Raw genomic sequence first — 20489 nt, forward strand, 5'->3', positions numbered from 1 at the left:
CTGTTTCAGGGAGGAAATGATTTGGTCAGTCAAAAAAATTGATTGAAATATATCCCTATGTTCCAGGGCACTGTGGACATAGGGATGAGCAAGAAGTCCCCTGCCCCAGTCAAGCTTCCATGTGATATAGAAGCAACTGTTGATATAAGAAACATCCAGACCTTAGACAATTTCTCTAAGAGTTTATTTGAACCAAACTGCTGACATATGCTGGGGATCAAGATCTCAAATATTCCCTAGTAGGTCTTATTTATTGGAAATGGTTTCGATTGCTGAGAGGGCCTGTCTGGTCTGCACATGCATCTCTCTGGTTTCTTCTGTTTGCCAGCGCTTCTGGGGCACAGGTGTCATGGCCTTCCTCAAGTGTTTGTTGGTTCTTACATTTAATTTGTTTTTCTTGTTTCCCTCACAGGCTTCTTTGAGCACTGTGCTTTTTAGAGTTGCTCCCTTCTCTCTGGGTTAGCAATAGGCCTTACAGAGGGAGAGCTGCAGAGAAATGTTGAAAATAAATTGCTTTTTGGAAAATAATTTGACAGTAAATCAAGAGACTTAAAAATATATTTATTTTTGTTGATTCAGAAATATTTCTAAGATAAGCTCAGAAGCTCTATTTTAAGGAAATAATCAGAGGTGCACAAAGATTTGAAAAAATATCATTCATCATGTTTATCATGGCATTATTTGTAACAGTGGAAGAACGACTCTGTATTTATAGACTGGAATGACATTTGAGAATTTATAATGTTTACAATTTAATAAATGAAAAAAGCAGGACAAAATTATATGTAGTATACTTGGGGTGGTGAGCCCACAATACAATGTACAGATGATATATTATAAAATTGTACACTGGAAACCTATATAATTTTTTTTAATCCTCACCAGAGGATATGTTGTTATTGATTTTAGAGAGAGGGAGGGGGGAAGAGAGAGAGACAAAAACATCGATGTGGGAGAGAAACATTGATTGGTTGCTTCCCATTTGCACCCCAACTGGCTATTGAACCCACAACCTGGGTTTGTGCCCTGACCAGGAATTGAACCCATCACCTTTCGGTGTACAGGACGATGCTCCAGCTGAGTCACACCATAGGGTGACACCTATATAATTTTATTAACCAATGTCACCCCAATAAATTTAATTTTTAAAATCTGAAAAATTGAAAATAAAAAGTTGTCAAAATAGTCCAAAGAATTCTTGAGTACTCTTCACTTAAAATTTCCAAATATTAACATTTTACCATGTTTGCTTTATCATTTTCTCTGTCTATACATGTTTTGAAACATTTTTTTCTTGACCTACTTGAGAATAAGTTTCCAATATGGTGCTCATTTACCCCTAAGTACTTCAGTGCTTATTTTCTAAAAATCAAGGATATTTTCTTATGTAACCATAATACAATAATATCAAGAAATGAACATTGAAAATACTCTATTGTCTAACTGTAGAGTTTATTCAAGTTTTTGCCACTGATGTCTTATAACAAAAGAAAAATCTTTTTTTTTTTTTTCCCTCATCCAAGATTGCATTTAGTTTCCTTTGATGTGGACTGGTTCCTCAGTCTTTTTGTCTTTCATGACCCTGACATTTTTCAAAAAGTCATGCCATTTCTTTGTAGAATGTCCCTCAGTTTGGATTTGTCTGATGTTTCTTCATAAGATTCAGGTTATGTATTTTGGGCGGAATATCACAGAAATGGTATTGTGTACTTAAAACACCATATCAGGTGGCTGGTGATGTCACTTTTTCCTAATATTGGAGCTGTTAACTTTGATCCCTTGGTTATGATGTTGTCAGCCAGGTTCTCCATTATGAAATTCTATTTTCCGCTATGTAATCAATAAGTTTCTCATCAAACTTTTACCCACAAGTTTTAGCATTCATGATTCTTGTCTGAAACAGTTATTACTATGGTGGTTGCTGATTAGTGATTTTCTGTCTTTCATTTCTTCTACATTTATTAGTTGGCATTCTTCTGTAAGGAAGAACTTTCTCTTTTCCCCCATGTATTTATTAATTTATATACTTATATCAGTGTTGACTCATAGGTTATTCTTTTATCCTGTGGGTTATAATCTGTCACTATAGTCTTTTATGTTCAAATTGCCCCAGATTTGGCCAGTGGGACAACCCCCCATCCCTATAAATTTCTATATGCTTTGGACATGTCCCATCGTTATTCGAGCCCTTCCCTGTTCTTTAGCACAGCAAGGGCCTCAGATTCATTCACTGTTTTTCCTGCCCTAGTTCTGGAGTTAGTCGTTTCTCCAAGGAGCCCTGGTTCCTTTGGAGAATGGTTTAGAAACTAAGATCTGGGTGCTAGATGGGACCTTGTTCCTGGGATATCATTACTTCTAGGCCCTCTCAGCAGACAAAACTAGGAAATACATATAAACGTATACACATGCCTAGATCTGTCGTATATATATACACACACACACACACACACATATATAATATATATATTAAAAAAACATTGTGCACATGGATATCTCCAATTTCAGTACAACACCACAGTGTTCATTTCTCATTCTCTCTTTCCATATTTGTAACTCCCTTCTTCAACAGTACGCAATACAGTGCCCACATATTTATTTTTAGTTTCTGAAGTAACACATGACTATCAGATGTCTCATTGTAAAAGGACCCACAAAGTTCCCTTTAGATCCCCACTACCCAATCATATTCTAGATATTCTCTAGAGGAAATCAGTTATATTGTACATATCCCCCTGGATCATTTTCTGGAAAAAATATATAATTTTCCTTTGATTTCACTAATGGCTTCATAATGAGAATATAACTTTTTAAATTTAGTATGTTTTGGCAGTCTAACATACCATTAATCCCATCCAATTATTTTTAACTACTGCATAGCATTCTATAATTTGGAATTGAAAATGTAAGCATCCAGTTTGGGGCTGAAACAAGCAGTGCTGCAGTGAACATGTCACTGGGCCCAGTGAGAGGCACATTCCAAGAAGAGAACCCCTGGATGTGAGGGCCTAGGTGTTTGATTTTTTTTCCATAAGAAAACAGCTTTAAGAATATTTTCTGATTAAGTAAATAACACATGCTCGTTATTTTTTATTTTTAAAATATGTCTTTATTGATTTCAGAAAGAGGAAGGGAAATGGGGAGAGAGAGATAGAAACATCAATGATGAGAGGGTCATTGATTGGCTACCTCCTGCACGTCCCCTGCTGGGGGTCGAGCCTGAAACCTGGACTTGTGCCCTGACCGGGAATCAAACCATGATCTCCTGGTCGATGTTCAACCGCTGAGCCACGCCAGCCAGGCTCATTATTTTTAAAAGCTATAAATAATACATTAAAAATAAATTGGGGGAAAAAATAAAGTCTCACCCCTGAGGTAATATTTTTGTGATGATCCTTTTACATATCATCTTATGCATATACATACATAGCTATTTTTACGTCACTGGGGCTATAGCACATAAGCTGTTGTGTTTTGGACACTTACTTATTTTGCAGTAACTTGTGTACAGTAAATTTACAAACCTTCAATGTACAGCTTCATGAATTTTTACATACATAAACTCCCCTGTATCTCCCCTGTAAATACCAGGTCAAGGTACTACACATTGTCCAGCATGCCAGAAGCTTCCCTTTTGTCTCCTACTCATGACCCTTGCCCCAAAGATAACCACTATTCTGACATCTGTCACCATGGATTACTTTTGTCTGTAATTGAAGTTAAACTGTTGTGGTTGATCCTCTTCCTTGTTTGACTGCTGTCATTCAGCATTACATCTGTTGAGACTCATCCATGCTATTGCATGTAGCAGTAGTTCATTCGTTTTCTTTCTTTTTTTTTTTTTTTAATTTTATTTTTGTTTAAAATATTACAGATGTCCCTTTTTCTCCCCAATGACTCGTTCCACCCCGTCCCATCCCCATCCCATCCCCATCCCATCCCCATCCCCATCCCCATCCCCATCCCCATCCCCATCCCCATCCCCAGTCCCTCTCCCCACCATTGTCCGTGTCCTTGGGTTGTGCATATATGCATATAAATTCTTTCGTTCGTTTTCATAGCATAGCTGCAGGTACTTAATAATTTTGTTGTTTATTATTCAGAATTTTTAATAGTAACAGCTACATTTATTACAGCATATACTCTGTGCTAGGTGCTGCCCTAAACCTTTACAAATGCAGCTTATTTAATCCTCACAATAGCCCAAAGAAGTGAGTACTGTTATTACTGAAATAACATGTCCATGACTCTTTATGAGGTCGAAGTAGTTCCCTGTTATTCCTGGTTTACCTGGTGTTTTCATCATGAATGGATGTTGAATTTTTTTAGGTGCTATTTCTCCATCTATTAAGATGATCAAATGTGTGTGTGTTTTTTAAGCCTCTTGAGTAAATTACATTGTGTTCGAATATTGAACTAACCTGTATTCCTGGAGTAAACTCCATTTGATCATGATATAGTATTCTTTTTATAAATTGCTGGATTTAATTTGCTAATATTTTAGATTTTTGCATCTATGTTTATAAGGCATGTTGGTCTGTAGGTTTTTTTGGTACTGTCATTGCCTGGTTTTGGTATCAGGGTAACACAAGCCTCATAAAATGAGTTGGGAAATCTATTTTCTGAAGGATACTGTATAAAGTTAGTATTATTCCTTAAATGTTCGATAGAATTTACCAGTGCTGTCTGCTCCTGGTATTCATTTTTGGTGAAGGCTTTAACTGAATTTGATTTCTTTTATACTCTTCAGGTTATCTATTTTTCTTGGGTGAGCTCTGGTGTCCATTTCATCTAAGTTATCATTTAAGTTTGTAATTTCCCACATTACCATATTAATCTCTCTAGACTCCGATGCTGTCCCCTCTTTTATTCCCTATATTGGTAATTTATGTCTTTTTTTCCTTATCAACTTGGCTAGAGGTTGATCCTATTTGAAGCTAACATGTATCAAGAATTATATAAATTCAAATCTATTTGACAATTTAAGAAATATTTTAGGGAGAAAAGCTTTTTATTTAAAGATGCTTTTATTAATATTACTTAGGGAGGAAATCAAAATGGACTTCAGAAACAGATACACATTTTAATTCAAGCTCCACAACTTAGCACCTTACGTAAACCACTTAAACTGCTCTGAGCATTGAGCTTATCATTTAGGCGATAATAGTAACTTCAGTGTGAGGCGGCTGAGACAGTAACGTACGTACACCCAAATAGCACCAGGTCCAGTGCTTGCTTATAGTGGGCAACCACTACTACTCTTATTTAACAAAGTGAGGAACTGGAAACAATCTTGCTAACATTGCCCATCTGTTGAGTATTATCCCATTTTCTTGGGGCAGGTTACTCACTTCTCTATCCCCACAGCACTTTGATTTTATTGCATTTCTCATATTCGACTGCAGTCTTTTCTATTTCCTTGACTAGATTGTGAACTTTTGCACAGCAAGGCTGTGCACTTCTCATCTTTTTTCCCTTGTTTCCATATATATTTATGTGATCAAAAATATTTCAATAAGTGAAGAATAGGTGCCCAGCCAGTGTGGCACAGTGGTTGAGGGTTGACTTATGAACCAGGAGGTCACGGTTCGATTCCCTGTCAGGGCACAAGCCTGGGTTGCAGGCTCAATCCCCAGTAGAGGATGTGCAGGAGGCAGCAGATGATGACTCTCTTACCATTAATGTTTCTATCTCTTCCTCTCCTTTCCTCTCTCTGAAATCAATAAAAACATTTTAAAAATAAATAATTAAAATGAAGAATAGGGAAGTAATTAAGTAAATAATAGTACATCAAATCAGTGGACTATTGAACAGCCACTATAAAGGACCCTCAAGCAACATGAAAAAATGTTTTATAAAATAGAATACATTTTATTGCTTTTTGTATAAGTGTATGTATATGTATGTGTATAATATACTTACTTTTGAAAAAAATGAAGGAAAATACTAGAAAAAAACACTATGTGGGTGATCAGCTTCTGGCCTGGCTCTTAATCCTTTAACATAAACATTTGAGCAGAGTGAGACAAGGCAAGGAGGTGGTAAGTCCTCTGCTGTTGGAGGCTCTGCAGGGAGAGTCTGGAAATTCTGCCACAAATGGTTGTTGAGGTGCCTGAGTGGGGAGGCCCACTAGTCCTGTATTCCTTTTCCTCTCTGTCACCATTTACAGATACCAAGTACTCCCTCTTGGAGCCAGAAGGAGCAGTGAAAGTGCCATCAGGGAGCAGAATCTGTGTCTGTGCAGACCAGGTTGCACTTTTATTTATTTGTTTGTTTGTTTGTTGAAGAGGAAGTGAGAGGAGGGGAGGAAGGGAGAGAGAGAAAGATTGATTTATTGTTCCATTTATTGTCCCTTTATTTATGCATTCGTTCGTTGTTTCTTGTATATGCCCTGACCAGGGATCAAACCTGTAGCCTTGGTGTACCGGGACAATGCTCTAACCAAATAAGCTACCCAATCAGGGCCCAAAGTTAGATTTTAAAGGCATAATTAGGCTCAGCTGGGTGTAGCTCAGCAGTTGAGCATTGACCTAGGACCCAGAAGGACCCCAGTTTAATTCCTGGTCAGGGCACATGCCCGGGTTGGGTTTCGGGCTTGATCCCCAGTAGGGGGTGTGCAGGAGGCAGCTGATCAATGACTCTCTCATTATTGATGTTTCTACCTCTCTCTCTCTCTCTCCCTCTCCCTCTCCCTCTCCCTTCCTCTTTTTGAAATCAATAAAGATATATTTTAAAAAAAAGACATAATTAGGACATGATAATGGTGCGCTGGGTGGAGCCAGAAGAACATTTACTCCATAAGAAGCTCCTTGATAAAGCTAAGACAGCTCTGTGTGAAGCACAGACTGTTCTTGGGACCAGGTTTTTTTGTTTGTTTGTTTTAACAATTTCATTTAATTTCCATCACCATTTATGTCCCCATACCCTCTTCCACCTCCCCCTATCCCTCCCCTCCATAATCACCACACTGTTGTCTGTGTCCATGAGTTTTTTTCTTTTTTCTTTTTTGCTCAATCCCTCCACACCCCCTGCCTCCCCTTACCCTGAGAGCTGTCAGCCTGCTCTCTATCTATGAGTCTGTCTCTGTTTTGCTTGGTAGTTCAGGCTTGTTCAGTAAACTCCACATATGAGATCATATGGTACTTGTCTTTCTCTGACTGGCTTATTTCATGTAGCATAATGTTCTCCAGGTCCATCCATGTTGTTCCAAAGGGTAAAATTTTCTTTTTTTATGGCCGAGTAGTAGTATTCCATTGTGTAAATATACCATAGCTGTTTTATCCACTCATCTACTGATGGACACTTGGGCTGCTTCCAAATCTGGGCTATTATAAATAATGCTGCAATGAACATAGGGGTACATATAGTCTTTAGAATTAGTGTTTTGGATTTCTTCAGATAAATTCCCAGAAGTGGAATCACTGGGTCATAAGGCAGTTCCATATTTAATTTTTTGAGGTAGCTCCATACTGTTTTCCACAGTGGCTGCACCAGTCTGCACTCTCACCAACAGTGCGTGAAGGTTCCCTTTTCTCCACATCCTTGCCAGCACTCATTATTTGTTGATGGAGCCATTTTGACAGGTATGAAGTGATATTTCCTTGTGGTTTTAATTTGCATCTCTCTGATGATTAAGCAACGTTGAGCATTTTCTCATGTGTCTCTTGGCCTTCTGTATGTCCTCTTTGGAGAAGTGTTTATTCATGTCCTTTGCCCATTTTTTAATTGGTTTGTTTTGGCGGTTAGTTTTATAGGTTCCTTATAAATTTTGGGTATTAACCCCTTATCAGATGTGTTGACAAATATGTTCTCCCATTCAGTGGGTTGTCTTTTCATTTTGTGGATGGTTTCCTTTGCTGTGCAAAAACTCTTGGGACCAGTTTTTTAATTGAGTTAGTACTTCGTCCTTCCTGCCATTTTCAGAGGTTGCCCTAAGCCACCTCGTTTCTCCTCCTCTCTCCTGAGGCCTTAGGATATGTCATGGGCTCACCTATCACTGTGTGGGATGTCTGCCTCTGCTCTCCGTAGCTCTTGTTTGATGTAAACTAGAAGAATATGTGTGTATTTATTCAAAGGGTTCAGCAAAAGAGTTCTAGGAGTCAGGATTTAAGTATATATTCGGGTCAGAGCCTTGGGGTTTTCCCTCAGCATTGTCACCAATCAGCCAGTTCAGTTTAATGAATTAATTCATTTGGGGGGTCTTTGTCACAGGCCCCTGGGATGGCAGGTACTCTCTCTGTCATTAAACTCAGATTACCCAGCCTTCTGTTGGCACATCCGCTAAGATGGGGGCCATGCCTTGCAGCAGCTTGTTCTCTCCTATAACTTAGGAAATTCCAAGGGTTTTAGGAGCTGTTCCAGGAACAGGAGACAGAGACCAATATATATATTTTCTGTTATCTCACAGAGCTCCTACGAAGGATCTTGTACCCATAAATTGCCCTGTGCTAACTTTTAATAGTGTTACTAAATTATACCCACAAAAGGCCCTGGCGTATGTTGCCAAGGACTTGGGATCTGCGGGTTCACCCCACTTGGTGTTCAGGCCAGGTGGCCAAGGTCCCAGAGAGACTGATTGAAACAAGCCTGCATGTCTCTCCATGACCAGCTGCAGTTCCAGTGGTCAGACCCTTGGGATTTTGTCAGCTCAATTTGTGCTGAGTGATGCTGGCTCTTCTGTCTGCTTCTCGCCAAGTCATGCTTTCCAGATCCAGCTTTCACAATAACAGTCATGTGTCTCCAGATCACACTTATAAGCCCTGTTATGTAGGGGAAAGGTTGTTAGCTAGAGGCATTTAAGCATCTGCTGTGGAACATTGGCCTGAGCATGTTCTAGTATAGCTAGTCTAGATTATCTTGATCAAGGCTCTGTGACTGTACTATCATGACATGGTACAAGCACCATTGTATGACATAGTTCTTTCTAATCATGTCACACCCTCACCCTGTCATCACCTGCTGCCCAGGGCCCAAAGACCTTAGACACATACAGGGCTCCTGGGCCCTTTGCACACTGGTCTCAGTCTCATTTAAAAGGCTAATCTCTTACCACCTTTACACCCACCCATACAAATGCATTCCATTGTACGACACTTTTTTTTTTTTTTAACAGATTGACAACTTTATTCAGTTATAGGGCATAGGTGACAGGATGTAGGAAGGGGGAGGGACCAATGAGGGGGGTAGTATTTGATGGTGGTTTTAGCCCAGCCATCTGGCTGCCCTCACCTCAGTTTTGTGGCTGAACTCCTATACAACTGGGCTTTCATTTCTGGGACACCCTGTTGTACGGAACATCTTAAAGGCCACTTGGTACTGCACACCAAGTTAGGGGCTTTCCACTATGACCAGATCCTCATGAATACCCAGTGCTAGCCCAAGCAGAATTGAGGGCCAGGGCTTCACAGATGCCTGGTGTGTCCTCTGCCTGCTGGGCCCCTCACTTTGCAGGGGTGGCCACCTGACCCAGAAGTTCCAGGGGTACCAGAAATGGGTCCAGGGGGCAGACCCCAGCTGCTTGCCAGGCAGATCTTGGTTTGCCGGGCCTGGCATTCTCAGGTGCCTGAGGGATGGCCTGGCTGTCCTCCTCTTGCCCTCTAGAGCCAGTTCCACAATCCTCAGCCCCTGGTCCCAGGCTCTCACTGCTGGGGTCCAACTGGGGGGCCATCAGGTGTAGGTATGTATCCATCATATGGTCAACCAGAGCTGCACAGGGCAGGTGAGGCAGCTCATCGGGAAGTGCCACGAGCAGGTCAAGGACCACAGCTGACTCTGGTGGTGGGTGGAGAGAGGAGGGTTAAGAGGAGGGCAGGGCTTGCTGCCTGGGACCCCACCACCACAGCCCCCACTTCCCCCCATTCTTCTCACCAGCTGCTGAAAGCTCAGGGCCATGGCAGCTGTGGGAGATGGATGACAGGTACTTGTATATCTTCTCAAAGTCCACTTCAAGGTCTCCCTCTGCAGAGGGGACAGCCAGGAATTCAGAAGGTCCCTCAGGGGTGGGGCCAGGAACCTCAGGGCTCTGGTTCTCCTGTCCACTAAGGGTGTTAAGGGGCTGTAGTTTTCCACGTGCCTGTGTGGGCTTGGAGTGCAGGAGGCTGACAGGCTCCACAGCCATGATGGTGGGCGCCTGGCAGGCAGACTGATCAGGAAAAGAAAGGCAGAAGTCCTCTTCAGCCACTTCGCTGCCCTATAAATTGTGCTGAGCCCTCCACCTCCACCTGCTCACCCAAGGAAGGTGTCACATACAGAAGATGGCCTCAGAGGGGGGATACTGAGGTTCAAGGTGTCCAGTGACTGACCAGTCACAGAGTTAGCAAGAGAAAGGGCCCAGGACACAGATCCATAACTTACTTAGGCTCTTATGTATGACCCTGTACCTAGAGACACCCCTGGCCTCCCTAAGGGATGGCTATACATGTGAGAAAGCCACAGTCAGGGTTTCCTCCAATGGGCCTGTTATCTTCTCAACCAGATTCATCCATACCTCGATGGGGGCTGGGGCTGTGTTTCCAGACACCTTTGACCCTTTAGGCCACCTGGATGTACCCTCTGAATGGCTTCCTGGGCCACACAGCCCTTGAACTGCTGGAGGAAATCCCAAATCTTGGCCTTGCTCTGACCCGGCAGCTCCCTTGCCAGCTCGATGGCGTCCCACTCCTGCTGGCCCTGCCATGCCTGCAGTAGTCGGAGCAGCTGCTGCTTCGCGGCATTGCCAGTCACCTCGCCCAGATAGTGTGCTGGGGCTGCTCATCGCCGTTGTGGGGTCTTCATGCCTGATGCCCCCTTGTACTGCACTTGAGTTACACCAGATTCTGTAGCTATTGGTCTTTCATGGCTTAGGCCTTGGTACATGCTTATTCTGTCTGGGATTTCTCTTATCTCCCTTATATGATTGGTAGACCCTGTTCATTTTTCATGATGCGGCTCAGATAATGGTGCAACTTCTTTGACTGTTTTGGACTATCTTACTTTCTTTGTCCTCAGAACTCTATTTTGCCCCACATCAGGCCTCCCCATGGCATTGTAACTGTTAGGCTATGCCTATGAATGACAGCAGTGAGTTGGCGCTCTGCATCCCCCACCAGTGTGGTGGCAGACGCCAGATAAAGAGAGGATTTAAATAAGGTTTAGAGTGTTACAATGCCCCAAATGTTCAGAATACAATAAAGACATCACTCGCCAGCCCTGGCCGGTGTGGGTCAGTTGGTTGGAGCATGGTCCTATACACTGAAAGGTTGTGGGCTTTATTCCCAGGTAGGGCACATATCTAGGTTGCATGTTCAATCCCTGGTTGTGGCCCATATGGGAAAACAACCAGTCAATATTTCTCTCTTCCCCACCCCCCTCTTCCTTCCCCAACCCCCTTTTCTCCTATCTCTAAAATCAATAAGCATGTCCTCAGGTGAGGATTTTTTTAAAAATCATTCACCATACTTAGAACTAGGAACTCTGAACTTGCATGGGAAAAGACACTGAACAGATGCCAACATCAAGATGACACAGATGTTAGAATCATACAAGATATAAAGAAGAGCCAAATAGACATCTTAGAACTGAAAAAACACGATACTGGAAAATAAAAAACTCTCAATGGATGATTCCACAAAAATGGAGAGGAAATCATCAATGAACTTGAAGATAGAACAGTAGAAATTGCCTAATCTGAACAACAAAGAAACTAGACTGATAAAACTGAACAGAGCCTCAGGAACCTGTGGGACTAATAAAACATATTTATGTGATCATAGTCTTAGAAGGAGAGGAGGAAGAGGGTGGGGCTGAGAAAGTATTTGAAGAAATAATGGCTGAAAAGTTCTCAAATCTATAAATTTAAGAAGCTGAGAGAATCCCAAACAGGATAAACCCAAAGAAATCCACACCAGCCACATCTTGCTTTGGATGATAAACTCTGTGGACTCTAGCTAGAGAGGAATCTGTTCCAGTTGCTCCTTTGAGCACTGCTCTTTAGCAGGTTGCCTTAGGGGAGATACCATCCCCAGATCACCTCTCAGTCTTTGGAGGATGAGCTAATAGGCAAGAGCAGTCTGTTTCCTTGAGGGTTTTCCCTCCCTTTTAAGCTAGTAAACCTTGGCAGAGGTTTGTGGAACTGAGCAGATCCTCTTCCCACTGTAACCGGATGATGGATGCAAAACCTTCCTCTGGTCTGCCTCGAGGTGACAGTGACTGTTTGCTGCTGGGGGATTTGCATGCTGAAGGGGCTGGCTAAATTGCTTGCTCACTTCCTTCCTTCCTTCTTGCTGCATCAGGTGATGGGCTCACTCTGATGTCAGTGCCGAGTTGGTTGATCAGTCTTGTTTACTGACCAAAAGTTGCGTTCTTACATTGTTTGTTCTTTTAGAAGCTGGCGAAGGTCCCGCCAATGCCCCTGGCCTGAGAGGCCAGCGATTTGTCCACCTGCTTTGCATTGTGTTGAGCTGCCTGCTGACTGGGGCAGGGTCTGGAGTTGCTAATCATTAGTGAGAATTGGCTAGCTGTTGAAATTTGGGAGGAATAGTGTTTATCTATCTATGCCCTTTTCTGTCTTGTATAATCAAAATAAAAGCTTATGTATAGACCTAATTTGTAATAAAAGGTAAAGTCAGATCTGCTCTATTTGGAGTGGTCTTTTGAACATACCCTCGTTTCTGTGCCTAATTTTACATAAGGGATTTGCCCAGAGGCTCAGGCAGCTGGTGGCAGGGCTGTGGCAAGACTGGTCTAGTTTAAAAGTTACTCTTTCACCCTGCTGGCTTGGCTCAGAGGTTGAGCATCGACTTAGGATCCAGGAGATCGAGGTTCAGTTCCTGGTAGGGCACATGCCCGGTTGCAGGCTCAATCCCTAGTAGGGGCGTGCAGGAGGCAGCCTATCAATGACTCTCTCATCATTGATGTTTCTCTCTCTTCCCCCTCTCCCTTCCTCTCTCTGAAATCAATTATATATATATATGTATGTATATATAGATACATGTATCTGTATCTATATATATATAAAGTTACTCATTCTATTTTCTCAAGCCCATTTCTTTATTCTTTTTTTCTTTTTTTTCCTATTGCTGACAAATGTTGTATTTGGCCCTGTGAGCTTTGCACATGGAAAGAAGAAATGACTCACAGGGCAAAAAGATCACACAGGGCTCCCAAAGTCCTTGGAGTGCCTGCAGGGACCTCAGACAGTCTTGTGGTTACCCTGCCACACCTAAAGTAGAGGACACTTGTTAGGCAGGATGTCCAAAAATTTTCCCATCAAAATATGCCACAGAGCAGAGGAGAGTGACTTTATGTCATAGGGTCTTTGTTCCTAGACTGCTGAGGCACCACAGTAAACTTCCAGAGGTGCCTAATTTTCCAATGCAGTGGAAGTCCATATGAGTGAAAGCCTATATCTGTCCATGTTAGTACTGTCTTGGGGTAGTTCAATTTCAGTGTTAGATCTTCTACATTTCTTTTGATGACTTTGTATCTTTGCAAAGCTGTGGTTTTAGTGGTCGTTTAGACCTAATTACTTCCCATATGGAGCTATTAGGTATTGCTTTGGGCCTAGAATACCACAAAAATTTTACTGAGATACCAGGGATTTCATGAACTGAGAGAGTTTAGGATCCTCTGTCCCATTGCCAAATGTCATTTAAATCCACAAGCTTCAAGCTATCTATTCATGCAAATTTTGCATTCTGTGTCATAATGTATTCATTGACTGCCTTCAATCATTCCATGTGTAGTTATTGAGCACTGGATTATGTACCAAGCATTTTGCCAGGAAAGTGCGACCCATGGAAGTGACATTCGAGCTGAGGCCTGAAGACTGAGTAGGAAACAACTAGAGGAAGAGCATTTCAGGCACATGTAATAGCTCTGGGGCAGGGATATAGAGATGCAGTCTGGAGATGTGGGTGGGGGTGTGTATGTGCTTCAGTGTGAAAATACTGGTTTAAGTGAAGTAATAAAAATGGTTTAATAGCTTGTTAACAGCTTCAGCCCCCAGGCATGCTCCTCTGTGTCCTAGTGTGGGAAGTGTGGGGTCAAAGTTTTTCCTCCCAGGTTGACTTCCTTCTTGCCAGCCTTCCAGCCCTTCCTTCCCACCAGATTTAGAGGCACTATTCTTCCCTTATGAGCTCCCGCAGAGCAGGGGAGAGACAGGTGTTCAATAGGTCTTCCTTCTCAGACAGGTACTGCACACAGCCCTCCCCTGGGAAGCTGGCAATCTCTTTCTGGTTTTGCCACTTGGCAAGCTGCTTAACCATTTCTGCATTGCAGATCAGCCTCAGATAAATGATTGCCAGGTGTTTTCCAGAGCTCCTCTGTAGCTCTTATCTGTCTGAAGTTTCACACCTTAGAGTCAGAACTGCTGGGAACATTCTCAGTTTTGTTGAGACCCCACATCTGAGTGCTAACAGTGTGCAGTGTGCTGGTGGAGGCTTAAGGGCCTGAGCCCCATCCCTACCTGCTTCAGGGACCCAGTTAAATTTCCAGCGGGAGTGCCTGGTTGTTTCCACAGTGGGACAGGAATTTGTGATGTTCAGACTCTGAACTAAAATGGAGATGCCTGAGATGTTGCAAGAAGCAGGAAGTGCAGGTATTAGAGACAGAGCAAGAATAAAGAAGAGTGGACATAGCTTCACACTGTGTTCTGATGATGTATTTGTATTGTGCTTTTCAGATTATGAAAATCTGAATGCCATGCTTTACCAACCCACTTACTCTAGAATCATACCTTTATTTATTTACAAGTTGGTACTAGGTGCTCATTATCTGCCAGGATGTGAACAAAGCAAAGTCCCTGCCCTTGTTGGCTAACCCTGTGTTTAGAGAGATGGCCAGTGGGAAAAAATGGATAATGTCAGGTAGTGATCAGTCCTGTGAGGGGGCAAGGGGAGGGAGGGTGACCAGTGAGGCAAAGTCTCTCTGAGGTGGTGATAGCCAAGCGGAGACCTGAATGCAGTGAGGGAGACAACCCTGGGCAACATGTTAACATGTGCAAAGGCCCTGAAGCACAAGGAGGCTTGGGGAGTAGCAAGGAGGGTAGTGTGACTGGTAAAGTGTGAGGAAAGGGCAGAGTAGTGAGAAACATGGTGGGAGTGATATCCAGGGCCAGATCATATTGGGCTTATAGGCCAGGTAAAGACTTTAGATTTTGTACCATTTAAGGGTTTTGATTAGGGAAGTGACAAGATCTGACTTTTTCAAAGGATCCCACTGGCTACTGTGCAGAGAAGGGCTTGTTAGGAGTAGTCTCTAACAGTGGCTTCTTGCAGTGGTCTGGGAGGCTTGAACCCAACCGTTACCTAAAGAATGGGATTGTGTGAGTGCTGAGGTGCAGTCTCCCTGGCCCTGCAGTGCACTGTCACTTAGAAACCATCTGCTGGGAATGAGCTTTCTCTTCTGAGTTGTGCAGTCAACTTGCGTATCTATCAGCAATCTCTTGTGGGCATTAGTTCCCCCTTGGTAAAGAAAGGGGGCTGGGAGACCTGAGTTGGAAGGGCAGCAGGACAGGAAACCGTTGTCCATTGACTGCTGCTTTGTGAGGGATGCCAGCTGGGGGCTTCCCCGTGACAGCACATCAGTCCTGACCAGAACTCCCAGCTGGTTCCAGCACAGCTCTGAGTGTCTGCTGCCTCATGATTTTGTGGTCCTTCCAAAATTCATCCCAGCAGGTCCTCTCTCTTATTGATTTTGTGAGAGCTTGACAGAAGGCTTGTGGGCATGATAGATGACAAGACAAGGTTGGATAGAAAGACGACTAACAATGAATACTTGTTAAATGTGTTTATAATTTAATACTTAAATAGAAACAGTACTCTCTGTGGGCACTAAAGTTGAGTTTGTCCTTTAATGTAAGATATCAAAAGGGATGAGCTGAGCTTATCTCAGGAACTCAGACATTAGGAAGCACCTCAGATTAATGAGAAAGCAAAGAGTGAAGTGAGTGCCTATTATGAACAACCAACTCCCAAGTTGCAAAAGGGAAGGGCTGACACCCTCAGATGCTAGGGTGTTCTAATTGCTCAGGGCCGGCCCTGTCACTTCCTGGAGGCAGTGGCAGCTAACGGAAGTCACATATGAAGCAATCTCCTGTTGCCTGAGTTGCTGAAATACAATGGGCATTCCTGACTGAATCTGGGAACCATGGTTGTGGTGAAAGCAACCCAGTTGGTAAAAGCAGTAATTGCAAAATGGAATGATGCAACTTCAGAGCTGAGCTGAGCTGAGCCTAGCCTTATTGAGAGGTGGCATAAGTGAACTGCTGAGGTTTCGGGTGCTCTTACGTTGGTCTTTGTTGACTCATATAATATCTACCTGTATGTCAGGTTTCAATGGTGGAAGGACCAGTTGAGCATCTTTTAAAGGAACTAATTACGTTGGTGTGTTGGGTGGTCCCCAAGACCACCCTCTGGTTCACTAGGACTCATAGAACTCAGAAAAGCTGTTTTACTCCCAGTTGTGATTTATTATGGCAGAAGGGTACAGACTAAACTTAGCAACAGAAAAGGCTTCATAGGGTGGAGTCCAGAAGAAACCAGGAAATCTGTGTTGGTAGCTCCCAGTTGTCCTCTCTTGGGAGGAACACGGACAGTTCTTAATTCTCCCAGCAGCCGTGTGTGGCAGCGCATATGAGGTATCACTAGCTGGGGAAACTCACTCGAGCCTTGGTGTCTAGGGTTTTTTTGGAGTCAGTCTTATAGGCATGGAGCACTGGTGTCTCTAAGCTAACTTAATCTCCAGCACTCCAAAGGTCAAACTGAGACAATGTGATTCGGAGTCCCAAGTGTTCACCCTAAATGACATTGCTAGCATGAACTATCTGTGTATACAGTTACTCAAAAGTTATTCCTCAGGAGCCAGCAGCTCCTACCCTGGTGCTTGGCCTGTTGCTGCAGCCCTTGGGGCATGAGGTCCAGGCTGAAGCTTTCAGGGGTCTCCCCAGCAGGCCTCAGGTGGACCCTGCTGTTCCCTGCTGAAGTCTGTTATTTCTCTCCCCACAGTTTCGTGATCAACATGGGGGACTCCAACACAGATACCAGCGCCACTGGGTCTGAGACTGTGGCTGAGGAAGTGTCTCTTTTCAGCACGATGGACATGATTCTGTTTTCACTCATTGTGGGTCTCCTGACCTACTGGTTCTTCTTCAGAAAGAAAAAAGACGAAATCCCTGAGTTCACCAGAATCCAAGCAACGTAAGTGACACTGCTCAGGATCTCTCTCTCTCAGCATTCTAGAGATCTGGGATGCTTCTGTCAGTCCAACCAGCATTCTGTACTTGGGGCCTTGGTCTGGAGTGAGCCAGCTGAGAGAGAGGCAAGGTTCGCCACAGCATTTTGGGATGAGTCTGGCTTTTGCCTTATTGGTAGACTATGCTTCAAATCTTCCTTATGTTTACACAGCATTTCAGCGTTTCCAAGGTCCTTTTATGCCTGCCTTATTGGAACTTCACAGGGACCATTCAGAGTGGAAGGCCATTTTACTGATAGATAACCTGAGGCTCAGGGATGTTATAGATGCTGCCCAGAGTCATCTGCACAAGGCAGAGCTGGAACTGGCATCTCCCCAGTCTGTGATCTTTCTGTTACCCGCAAGACAGTGAGACCTCAGTTCTTGTCTTCTTGAACGAGAGATTTCAGTCAAGAGACAAAATGCAACAAAGCAAGCAAGAATTTATTGGCCACAGCACAAACACACTTGGGACAGTGAAAAAGGAAGGGCATAGAAGAAGCAACATGAGAGCCCTAGGTGGGGCTGCTTTAGTTCACTAGGAAGCCAGAGAAAAGGGGGTCTTGGAGACAAGTTCAGGGGGTTAGCCTGGGATGAGCTGCCACTGCTGGGTCCTTTGCTTTGAGGATATTTATCTCTCTTGCAGGTGGGCATCTTAGGGGAGCTCTCAGGAGAGGGTCCCAATAGAATATTCATCAGCTTTCCAGGTGTGCTCTTTCAGGGTCATGGGCTGATTGGTTGGAGCCAGGACAGGGGGTGATTAGTCAGTGCATCTGGTCCTGAGGCAGCAGGGTGTCACTTGTCTGGTTTTGCTGCTTCTCTGTGTCTGGAGCTGAAATACAACTGAGGCAGGCCTAGGTGTTATCTTTTTTTAAAATATATTTATTGATTTTTAGTTTTATTTATTTATTTTTTTAAATGTGTATTGATTTCAGATAGAGGAAGGGAGAGGGAAAGAGAAACATCAATGAGAGTCATTGATCAGCTGCCTTCTGCACGCCCCCTACTGGGGATCAAGCCCACAACTGGGGCATGTGCCCTGACTGGGAATTGAACCTTCATCTCCTGGATCGTAGGTCAGTGTTCAACCGCTGAGCCAAGCTGGCTGGGCTAGATGTTATCGTTAGGAAGGAAAAGTCAGGGGATCTGAAACCATGACCAGCTGATATGAAAGATCAGGGGTTCAAGCCAACTGCATCACCAGCCATGTGCTGGGTGAGGAAAGGTGACCCTGGGGGTGAGTTCCTTGTTTTCCCAGTTTTGCCTCTTGATAGGCACCTGGGACTTCCAGCCCTGGTGACCTTCTGTGCCTGGCTCATCGTCCTTGCTCCACTCATGACTGTCTAGCTGCCTATTACATTTCCATTTTGTAAACGGATGGGATCATAGAGGTGCTGTGGGCACAGGACCATGTAGCATGGTGATTACTCCTTTTACAATTTTCTTACAATTCTTTTCATTACTGGCAAGGAGAAAATTGCAGTTTGGTGCTAATAAGTCCTTATACCTAAACTTGCTAATTTCTTTTTATAAGTGAAGAGAGCTATCTCCAGCTTAGAGTTTTGGAGAGTGACAATATAAGAGGAAAACTATTTTTTCTCTCAACTCTCAACACTCCCTACACCAAGCAGTTCTCAAACTCTCCTCACACCAACTGCCTGGAGTTAGCATCGGATCCCACAGGTTAAAGTCTCAGTGTCATATGACCCCTTGTCCCCTTCGGACACCAGTCGCAAGTCCAGTTTGTCACCTATGCTTCTGACCAACCAGCTATAAGCCAGAGGTTCCCATATTTCCTCCTCAGGCTTGATTAATTTGCTAGAGTGGCTCACAGAACTCAGGAAAATAGTTTACTTACTAGGTTACCAGTTTATTATAAAACGATATAACTCAGGAACAGCAGATGGAAAAGGTTAGTAGGTCAAAGGATGGGGAAAGGTCATGGAGCTTCCATGCCCTCTCTAGGTGCTCCACTCTCCAGCACCTTCACCTGTTCAGCAGTCTTGAGGCTCTCCAAACCCCATCCTTGTAGGTTTTTATGGAGGACCATTATGTAGGCATGATTGATTAAATCACTGGACATTGGGGATTAATTCAACCTCCAGTCCCTCTCCCTTCCCCAGAGGTTAGGGATGGGGCTGAAAGTTAATCACAGGGTTGGTTTCCTTAGCTACTAGCCCCATCCTTAGGGGTTTTCCACAAGTCATTTTATTAACATAAACTCAGGTGTGGATGAAAGGGGCTTGTTGTGAATAACAGAAGATGCTTTTATTGCTCTTATCACTTAGGAGTCTAAGGTTTTAGGAGCTTTGTGCCAGAAACAAGATGAAGACCAAATATGTACTTTTTTTAATTAGTTCACAATATCCTAGGCAGTATTCAGCCTGACTTTACTAACACTATATTTATTTTATTGACTTTTTAAACCTTCCATAAAGCTTCCTTTTAAGAAAGTTTAATTGAAAAGATGACTTAGTTTAAAGAAAAAATATTAAGGAAGTAAGTATAGATGGTTTTTAGATATGAAAAAATGATGGTGTACCACTGTCTCCTCCAGATTGAGTTCTGTATCATTCCTGCAACTGAGTCATGTTCTTTCAAGCAGATTCGAGTAGGATCTAGCAGGCCAGGCCCTGTACTGGGAGAGCCCCAGGGCACAGCCCCTTGGGAGCTCCCCAGATTCCACAAGGAGCAGGTCTTAGGTGCAGAGCATGGGGCCATGCTTAGGTCAGAATTCCCAGCGTTGGGCAGGGTGAGCATTCAGGTTCCTGTCAAGTCCTAGTCCCCTATTCCAGTTTTGGTAACCTTTTTCTCTCTCAGAAAAGTTGCAGTCCTCGAACTTTAAAGTAGATATTCAGAAAATACAATTTTTTGTAGTAAGTCCTTACTTAATATTGTTGATAGGATAATGAAATCAATTTTACCACAGGCTAATTGATGTAAACAAGAGTTAAGTTCCTAGGACATCTCATTAATATTAAAACTATGCTGAGTGAAACATTATTCAAGGACCTGCTTTACCACTAACAGGGCATTAGTTTTACATTTTACATTTAAAACAACTCAGCAAATATTTACCAAGGCCCTACTAAGTCCCAAACAGCCATGAATAAGGTAGATGAAGTCCCCATGTTTATCAAGCTTGCATTGTAACTAGTGCTGGGCAGATCCTGGGCAAGACCCTTAACCTCACTCTGCCTCAGTTTCTTCATCTGCTAAATGGAGGCAATAACCCCGATCTCACGGGGCTCTTGCAAGTATTAAATGAGGTGTTGTTTATGATG

At 43.2% G+C, this 20489-nt stretch overlaps 1 protein-coding gene and 1 pseudogene across 9 annotated transcripts in view; one reads left to right on the forward strand and one right to left on the reverse strand.

Annotated features, from left to right (window-relative positions):
- POR (cytochrome p450 oxidoreductase) overlaps nt 1-20489 on the forward strand; it is a 64594-nt gene that overhangs the window by 14077 nt on the left and 30028 nt on the right. For 4 of the 8 annotated variants that reach the window (XM_081133304.1, XM_081133305.1, XM_081133311.1 and 1 more), the window contains one exon: nt 16980-17171. In XM_081133304.1, coding sequence (XP_080989430.1) covers nt 16993-17171 — 179 coding nt within the window. In that variant the 5' untranslated portion in view covers nt 16980-16992. Of the gene's footprint in view, nt 1-6166; nt 6247-7479; nt 7581-16979; nt 17172-20489 lie in introns of all 8 variants that reach the window. The other 4 variants (XM_081133307.1, XM_081133310.1, XM_081133309.1 and 1 more) reach the window with 3 other exon arrangements.
- On the reverse strand, nt 9437-10770 carry LOC308554968 (snRNA-activating protein complex subunit 2-like; annotated as a pseudogene). The gene is made up of 3 exons: nt 10415-10770; nt 9865-10126; nt 9437-9768 (listed from the first exon to the last, which is right to left on the reverse strand). The product of its transcript is annotated as an snRNA-activating protein complex subunit 2-like (transcript).

Source organism: Miniopterus schreibersii (assembly GCF_964146895.1).
Source record: "Miniopterus schreibersii genome assembly, chromosome: 3".
In the NCBI taxonomy this organism is placed as follows: domain Eukaryota; kingdom Metazoa; phylum Chordata; class Mammalia; order Chiroptera; family Miniopteridae; genus Miniopterus; species Miniopterus schreibersii.